General features: G+C 40.8%; 1 protein-coding gene across 1 annotated transcript in view; it reads right to left on the bottom strand.

The window, feature by feature from the left end:
- Positions 1–298: 298 nt before the first annotated feature.
- The window catches only part of USP6NL (USP6 N-terminal like), a 1,161,829-nt gene continuing 1,152,184 nt past the window's right edge, over positions 299–9,943 (bottom strand). Inside the window, exon 15 of the mRNA XM_078676738.1 lies at positions 299–511. Coding sequence (XP_078532864.1) covers positions 429–511 — 83 coding nt within the window. The 3' untranslated portion in view covers positions 299–428. The remainder of the gene's footprint in view (positions 512–9,943) is intronic.

Below are 9,943 nucleotides of genomic sequence, written 5' to 3'. Positions count from 1 at the left end.
ACTACCAATATTATTCCCACGTTCTAGCAAAATATAGTTGTTATCAAACTGCACAAAGTAAATCAGATCTTATATAAAACATTAAGATAAAACATTTCAGCTAAAAATGTAAGTTGCAAATTGCTGTGAGAAAACTCACATTTTATAATTTACAACAAACACCGTGCATCCCCCCAAAAAAAACGTGTGAAAAAAATCAGCACGCAGTTACTCTCCGTTTTGTCTCCCGATATGTTTTGAAGATTCAGGATGCTGCATAGTTCTGATAGCCCGTACAAAGAGACTGTGAAATGTTCATATTTAGATCCTACTACATTTAATAATGTGCTCATTTCTATATCATGTGCAAAAACATGGTGTATTTGTATCAAACAATTCGACAGGTCCAAAAAACAAATTAAATTTACATAAGAAAGTAACACAAATAATTAGAAACTTTCTATGTGCTTAGTGACTGACTTTACGAACTTGGAAATGTGCATCAAAATGGAGATCTTTATTTCAGCCCAACCTGTAAGAGAAACAGAAATACAGGTTTTCAGTTATGAGCAAATAAAGTCCATTCACATTGTATTCAATCTGACTGTTAGATCTAGGAGTACAGTCCGCTATGTATAGTAGACACCACAAACAGGTAGCAATCCCTTCCATGTTACTTAGGGTCAAATAGCATTTAACCACATCAAATGTGGTCAATTAATTTAATCTTCATGAAGCAAAGTTATTCCTTCATCTCCAATTATGCCATGCCATTATTCTCTACTTGATAAGGCATGGGACATTGAAGATTTGAACCCACTGGAAGTAAAGGTCGTGATTGATGAGAGTTCACAAAGTCCCTGATTATTCAGCCCCTTGACTAGCTTTCATCTCAGCAAGAGGCATGTGAGGGTGACATGGGCGAGCAGTCTTCAGACTGACAGGACTCCCTCATGTCCCTGCCGAAAGATGCCATGTATGCCGGATTCCGCCTTGGTCCATTCAAGTACCTCCACATTTTCCCTTCTGTGCGGATACAAAGTCAACTTTCCTGAGATGCTGATCTAAAAGGCATGGGGATGTCCTCGTAGGATAGTAGGCTCTGGGACCCCTGTAGATACAACATCTATCTACCCAGACTAATGTATGTGGGGGACATTTCCTTTTGACTATAATCTCTTACCAAATGTAGATTTACTTGTCCTGTTTGGAATGGTCATCCACTCTACATTGGTTAATTACACGATTGTCATGGACCTTCTGATGAATGTTGATTAATATTTTTATTACCTTTCAATATTTTCTGTCATGTACTATTTCAAATTCCAATACTCTTATAAAAATTTGACCAATTATGCGAATATAAATAAAATAAACTTCTTTTTTTCGTTGTCCACACACTGTATCACGTTCATTGTACTTTAATAGATAAATTGGATCATTCACTTTAATTTCACGGATAGGGATAATATAACATTATCGTTGCTTACTCCTGCAATCTGGACCACACCGCTGATTATGTAATCACAAAAGTTTAGGCATGCAGTCCTTAACATTCTGAAAATGCCGCACCAGTCCTTCCACAGATGCAGTGTTGCCGCACCGCACCTCAACCAATACGTCAGGCGAACCCGCCGCACCACGCGTCCATATTCGGACCGCTAGACCTGCTTATACTCCCTGGCTTGGAAAATGGAGGGGACCTCTATACTGACCTATATTCCTTTACGTCTGAGCATTAAAGTCTCTACAAAATTACATATAGGATGCTACATAAAATATGAAGTAATTCATTTAGACATATAATTTGTATTTGATTTCTTTCATTTATTTTACATCTTTTTCATAACAGTTTATTTTTCTTATTTTCTGGTGATCATTTTATCTAAATTACAAAACAGTGACATGGTAACAAATGTACATATAATTTTAAATAATGCAAGATTGAATCATGTCTTAGCAGAAACCCCTAAACAGTACATATAAAATTACTTACACTCATACCATCATTCATACATACTCAAACTTTCATACTAATTGTCCTAACATTGCTAACAACAACACACAACAATGAAAAAAGTGAAAAACATGTATAGTGTCCTCCAATAGACTCCTCAGAATGTGGCTAGAACCCGTTGTATTGAGTATTCCTTTTTGTTTTGGAGGGTTAGCAGTCTTTAGTACTCATTTCCTTTCTTTCTTCGTATTTTTGATTTTAATTTAATGTGAGGGTCTCTGATGCGTACGGCCTACGTACGTTTCGGTGATGTCATTGATTTGCTTCACCTTCTTCAGGGCCAACATGAGACTGGACAACAGACAAGTGCATACATACAGTTAAAACCAGGGGGTTCTCATTATCTGCAATAGGAACATATGTACCATGATTAAATTATGAGCATCAATGATTCAAAACGAAGTTTTGGATGATTAAAAATGAACATTGTTATGCTATTGGCTAACCCGTGCTGTGGTCAAAATTAAAGAAAAAGAAGAAACAGAAAAGTCGGGTGTAGTCAGTGAGCTAGGTAGGTTGGTACCTTAATTCCCAAGCTGAAAAACCGGCTTGTGAGAGTATAGTAAAGACTTGTGAATCCCCCAAAAAAATAGGTAGATTTAATACAGACAGGGTAAATAGGATGATTACTGGCCAGCGGATGTGTGTATACATGCATTACATGCTAGTGCCATCTCTAAATGAGTTGAAGGGAAATAATTTCACCTGTATCTATGATGACACTATTTTAGCCACTTTTAGCGATATAGACTTTGTGGACAGTCTTATTTTGACTCTCTGTGTGGATAAATTCCTGTAGGACAAATGCATGGTCCTACAGAAACAAAACTGGCCATTTTAAAGACATGACAAATTGCAAAACCTCCAATGTAATCTACTTCATCTTATGTCCCTGTGGCTTAGGTTACATTGGGGAAACAGCCAGAGAATTTCGAGTGAGACTCTCGGAACATAAATCAGCAGTCAGAACTAGGAAAACCAATGCACCCATGGTAGCGCATTATATCCAATATGATCATTCAGAAAAAGATATGCGCTGGCTTATTCTTGAACGAATACAGCACGCTCCAGGCAAGGACATGACAAAACTCAGGAAACAACAAGAAACCTTCTGGATATACCATCTGGATACAGTACGACATGGTCACAACGAAGAAATCTGTTGGATCATCACTGAATAGCTTTAATACTTTTAGACCAACTCCATATCAAGTTCCACAGTCAGTGTCTACACACTGAGATTACCATCTCATTTAAAGTATATAGATATAGAACAACACCTATAATAAGAATATCTATATCAATAAGACCAGCTATGCTGGCACTGCTTTAAACGGACAAAGTAACCTGTTACATCTCTTAGGAAATGAGTGTTATTTCCAACCCATCATGAAAACCCTACCTAGTCTCATCTTATGCAACACTAATATTAGGAGTCATAAAGCACAATTAATTGACAACATGCATTACATATCACCTAGTAATGCATAACACTCAGTGAAGTATATCTCTTACCCCTTCTTACAGAGAGCCAGGGCTGCAGGTCTCCCCTTAGGAAAAAACTATAGAACTTCCTGTTGATACTTTTACTAATCAGATAATAAAGTGGAATCTAAAACTATATAAACACACAACGATATATACTCAAAAAATAGGTTTTAACACAGTACCCAAAACAGAACAGATAATTAGAGCTGATCTGTCACTACGAGCAGAGAGCGCCATCTTGCAGTACCTTTATATTAATTACAGACCAGTCCTTTCTTTGTGCCTACTACCGCACTCATAGTGTTCTAAAAGTTGAGTCCCTTTTCCATCACTATGTAAAGGATAGACTGAACTCCCCTATGGTATTCGCCGCAGCTGTTACTAATTCCCCATAGAGAGCGCTATATAAACAACACACGTACTACGGCCGGATGTCAGTGGCAGTGACATCGGCCGAAGGCGCCCGTGGATACGATTGAAATCTCTACGCACAGGTATGCGTTTCCTCCGCAGCATGCTTTCGTTATGGGTGTAACTCTCCCGTAGTTCCCCGTTCATCATTGGGGGTAGCAACCATTCCCAGTGTATATTTGACAAACATAGCGGACCGCACACTAGCAAACAACTAGATTTTGATATAACCGTTTTAAGCAAGCACTCTCACACAGATAGCGAGAGCCCTATTTTTGGGTAAGACAGAAAACACAAATGCTACGATTACCAGACAGCGTTTAAACATAAAAGCGAATAGATAACATCCCTGCAAATGGCAGTTAGAGCCATACCTCAGTGACAAGAAATGTAAATGTAAATGTAAATGTAGTATACTTGTAAAGCGCACAGCTGCCCCAGCAACGGGGCGTCCCGGCGCTGTATAACTCTGGGGAACCCGTCCTGGCTTTCCCTGTGGGATGGTCCCTTGCTGGGAGTCCCCAAGGTGGAGCCAGGCATCCCCGGAATTGGTGGGGCCGTTGTGGAGATTAGGCAAGCTAATGCCCAGAGTTGCCGAGTGTAACCCCTGATTAGAGTAAGCACCGAAGCGAGAATTATCGAGTCCGCTGACAAATGAAAAATGGGAGTTAAATAATCATATAGTCAGTCATACAAGCATAATCATATACTCTATATAGAGAGGCATGACACACAGAGTTACTGCAGCAATAGATCTCTAACAAGATCAGACCTCACCCCGCATACCATGCGTTCTTGCAGACAATATGGATAGCAAGACGCACCTCAGAAGGGGCTAATAATAAGATATAGAGTTCCGCTAAAACTTAGTCAGCCCTACATATCACTAACTCCAAAACATAAGTACAGAAGGCACTGTATTATGTACGTTATCTTTACAATAAAGACATACATACCTGATTGGTCAGATGCCTAGGCATTTCTCGAACTTGCCACATTTTTAAATTATGAATAAACTCTAGCACCTGTAATAGACCCTGGACCCTCGTTGTCTCGTTTCAGGTCCCAAAGTAATAACTACCGACCAGTTCGAGCCAGAGAAATCACATCACAGCCTCTAATCCAAACCACAGATGCACTCTGTGGAACCATAACTCTGCGGTAATATGCAATTTTCAAACAGACTTATATAAAACACCTATTTAAATAATTGGCATAGAAATTCATAAGGCTCTATTTTGCATTTGTCCTACAGGAATTTATCCACACAGAGAGTCAAAATAAGACTGTCCACAAAGTCTATATCGCTAAAAGTAGCTAAAATAGTGTCATCATAGATACAGGTGAAATTATTTCCCTTCAACTCATTTAGAGATGGCACTAGCATGTAATGCATGTATACACACATCCGCTGGCCAGTAATCATCCTATTTACCCTGTCTGTATTAAATCTACCTAATTTTTTGGGGGATTCACAAGTCTTTACTATACTCTCACAAGCCAGTTTTTCAGCTTGGGAATTAAGGTACCAACCTACCTAGCTCACTGACTACACCCGACTTTTCTGTTTCTTCTTTTTCTTTAACTTTGACCACAGCACGGGTTAGCCCATAGCATAACAATGTTCATTTTTAATCATCCAAAACTTCGTTTTGAATCATGGATGCTCATAATTTAATCATGGTACATATGTTCCTATTGCAGATAATGAGAACCCCCTGGTTTTAACTGTATGTATGCACTTGTCTGTTGTCCAGTTTCATGTTGGCCCTGAAGAAGGTGAAGCAAATCAATGACATTACCGAAACGTACGTAGGCCGTACGCATCAGAGACCCTCACATTAAATTAAAATCAAAAATACGAAGAAAGAAAGGAAATGAGTACTAAAGACTGCTAACCCTCAAAACAAAAAGGAATACTCAATACAACGGGTTCTAGCCACATTCTGAGGAGTCTATTGGAGGACACTATACATGTTTTTCACTTTTTTCATTGTTGTGTGTTGTTGTTAGCAATGTTAGGACAATTAGTATGAAAGTTTGAGTATGTATGAATGATGGTATGAGTGTAAGTCATTTTATATGTACTGTTTAGGGGTTTCTGCTAAGACATGATTCAATCTTGCATTATTTAAAATTATATGTACATTTGTTACCATGTCACTGTTTTGTAATTTAGATAAAATGATCACCAGAAAATAAGAAAAATAAACTGTTATGAAAAAGATGTAAAATAAATGAAAGAAATCAAATACAAATTCTATGTCTAAATGAATTACTTCATATTTTATGTAGCATCCTATATGTAATTTTGTAGAGACTTTAATGCTCAGACGTAAAGGAATATAGGTCAGTATAGAGGTCCCCTCCCTTTTCTTGTTGCAGACTGTTACTCCCTCCTCTAGACCTCAAAGTACTATAGGGAGTTCCCCGTTCACCCAAGTCAATATACTCCCCGGCTTGCCACATACCCTCCTTATCCTGGCGTTTTCATCCCATTACACTTGCTGACACTGGACGCCCACCCGCTCACCCTTGGCCGCTACTCACCCATCGGCCGCCATTGCACATCCGCTTTGGCGACCCTTGCCGATACCGCAGCCCACGGATATAATCCTGGGGCCCCCTTGATCAAACCACCTCTATTCATTGACACAGGCCCATTCATATTTCACGCTGACGCAACACCACCTCTTACGTCCTTTATTCTCGAGGACGTTGCATACCCCAGACCGGGTTGGAATTATCACTGGTCACTTGGGGCCTGCTCTCCTACCTCTTCCTAATCGGAACAGCCCTGAAGAGACACAGAATAACTCCTTGTGACGAAACACGTGTGGGCTGGTTGTTTGGTTCAATACAGTCGTTGCTTTGTGATATAAAAAACTTTTTTTCTAAACCTACACGGTTGTCGACCGCCGCTTTGTCAGAACTGAGAAAACATTTGAACTAACTTTGTAATACCTTCACCACGTGTGCCCAGGACAGTGCTTATTTTCCAGTGTGGATCATCCGGGGGTTATCGGGTAAATCCCCCAACCTGGCAGCACCCTATTTACTCGGATCCTCAAGACCAGAACGCATACCAGTCTGAGCACCACTTCTTCCTGTCCTCACTAAAAACCCCACCCCTAGCTCTGAGGTACTGGGTTTTTAAGAACCGGCACAGAACCGGTAACCCAGCGGTGCCAGGGAATCAACACCCAGAGACCTCGGGTTCTTCCTGATCCAGACCTACAGAAACTCGGAGTCTTCTAGGTGAAGTCAAAGATTAGTTTATTGGCTGCAACCAAGGTAACAAGTGTCCTAGAAGTACAATACGGGTATGTTCTCAGGAGTCTGCACACTTTTACAAAGTCAGGCTTCTCTTCTTATACACAATTCTGGGCCTCGGGCAAAACATTCTTGGTTGTAAAGTAAATTGTTAACATGTTTCCAGTACAAAGAAAAAGCAGAGTCATGATGACATGTCCATATTTCACTTCGTGCTGTCTACAACAAATCATTTGGCAAGGCCCAACATTTCATCAGATATCACTGGACCCCTAATAAAAACGGGCACCTCCCCACCATAAAGTAAGTGAAGCAAAAGAGCGTAGATAGATGTGAGCGAGATATGGCAGGTGTGCGCGCTGAAATGGTTTTATGGCTGGTTGAGCCTAGATGCTATCTTGCTCGGCCACTGGAAGGGAACTGACCTAACTAGTTCGGCCTGGGGCAATGGTTCCAACTTGTACTGAGGTCAGGGAAAAGTCGATTAAGGAGTATGTGTCCTTGTGGAATCAAATTCAACTGGATTAAGGCCTATGTAAAGGGCAACATATAAATGGGAGCCAAGGGTTTAGAATGTAAATGACGATTTCGAGGTGAAATCGTCACTCGAATATGCTGAAAATACATGTACATGATGTACTCGTCATTCTCGGTCTTTTGATACCAAATTCGTCATGTTTCGAAGAAGTTTTAATTCTTGAGTCCAGAACTATTATATGAATCCAGATTTTCAGAACCACAAACCCTCCTTTTGCCCTTACATAGGCAATTAATCTATCCTCATGTTAGTCTGAGTCCAGATCTATATTCCTAAAGTCATTGAGATGTTGCTGTAACATCATTCTAGTACTTAGTTCATCTCTTGACACAGGCTTCCTTACACATGATGTAACACAGAGGCCACATATTGCAGGAGCACACTGTATGCACAGACAGAACAGGAAAAGAATGGCTAAGACCATCCCAATGACCATCAGAATTTTCCATCCCCAGGCAGATATCAGTTCCCAGAACCATCCCATTAACGACCAATCTCCTTTATCCACATGAATGGATTCAGAAATCTTATGTAATTTGGAGATGGCCCTGTACACGGTTGGAGCATTATCTGGGATGAAAATGCAACAACTAGACTGGATCAATTTGCATACTCCACCTCGGTCCGCAAGTATTACATCCAAAGCGACCCGGTCCTGAAGGGTCATAAGTCGATCCGACTGGAGCTCAGCAGTCAGGTTACTAAGGGCACCAGCAGTTTCAGTCACGGTGGACTCAACTACCCTTGTTAATTGCCTTATGTTTCTACTGTTAGCCATGGATCCCCAGAACGGCAGAAAACCCTTTGCAAAGTCCCCAAATTCTTGACCTGCAGTGTCTTCTTTACTCAAGACACCTCTAACTACCCTTGTCCGGTGGTAATCCGCCGCTGCTGTGTAAGTGGGAGGCAACAGGAATGAAACAAAACATGAACCCGAGAAGTCAGGGGGCAACCATGTATAGGCTCTATCATGGCAGATGAAATAAGTACCCTTAGCGGCTAAAAATGCAGGGGAAGTCTGAGATCCAAAAACATACGTTTCTGTACAAATACTCTTCCGTAGCTGAGCTCTGGGATTCTTGCCAATACCTTGCAGACACAGGTGGCCTTGATGTGGTACGATCCAGATAGGGGACGATCTTTTGGCTTGCTGTTTCTCACTTAATGTAGTGCCATATCCGGTCACGTTCCAACCTACATATGCAAGTATCTCATCATCCGAAGTATCTTCATAAGAAGTCACTTCCTTGATCATGTCAACTATACCTTTGACTAGGGCGCTAGTCTTGAGGTTGTCTTTTACAGAACGTAGGGGTTGGACTTCTCGTGCATATATGAACATTGTCCTGTATGCCCATACTGAACCATTGTGACTAAATGGCAGGACCAAATAGGGGATACCTTTATCCGTTGTGTGAGGCATGAGACCACACACCCAACAGTTAGTTGTGTTCATTACAAGTTGGTGTTGGTGTAATAACTGAACGAAGGAGTTATTAATGAATTCTAACCTTCTATTGGATTCGTGGTCAGGTAGAGGGTGGAAAGAATGAGAGGAAACAGTAGGAGGAGGTATGGGTGGTGCAGTGGGTGCAAATGTCACATGGAAAGAGAACAAAACATAACTTATCAAAAAAATCATTACGCTGGATAACATAAAAATACACAATATTATAAAACGTTTCTTTGTCATCGTGTTACATAGTCTCTGCTTAAAGTTCATTTGTTCGGCAGGTCTCTCCACATCAGGAAACTCCATCCTCTCTAAGGTGCTGCCCGTGACGAGGAGGTTGATTCTGCTAAGGAGTGCTTCTGTCAGTCTAGGGCAACTCCCTTGGACCCACCAGAACCACCGACCTAACGTCGTTGGCTGCACTTCCGAAGACTTTAACCAATCGCGGCCCTAGCAGCAGAACCCGGATGGCGGTTCAAAAAAACAAAAATAAGCAAGTTTCCTAAATGGGAGAGCTGCACAAAAAGTATTTGGGAGAAAAATAGAATTTATTAGTCCATAGGTCTTGGTCTCAAAATCATAAAAAGGAATCACTCTTATCAGTTCGTTTTTCTCGGTCTCAGATTGTAACGTCTTTTCCCTGGTACTGTCTGGTCCTGAAACAGGAGTTCAGGTTCCAAAGAGTTCAATTGTTCTGGTGGTGGCACAGTTTCTTGAAAAATGTTCTCGCTTTCACATTCAGGGTTAGTTTCTTTTACACGGTCATCGCTGACCGGTATGATAC

This window comes from Lissotriton helveticus, chromosome 1_1 (assembly GCF_964261635.1).
Source record: "Lissotriton helveticus chromosome 1_1, aLisHel1.1, whole genome shotgun sequence".
In the NCBI taxonomy this organism is placed as follows: domain Eukaryota; kingdom Metazoa; phylum Chordata; class Amphibia; order Caudata; family Salamandridae; genus Lissotriton; species Lissotriton helveticus.
Note: the sequence above shows the minus strand (reverse complement) of the source record. Positions and strands in the feature narration are given on the sequence as shown.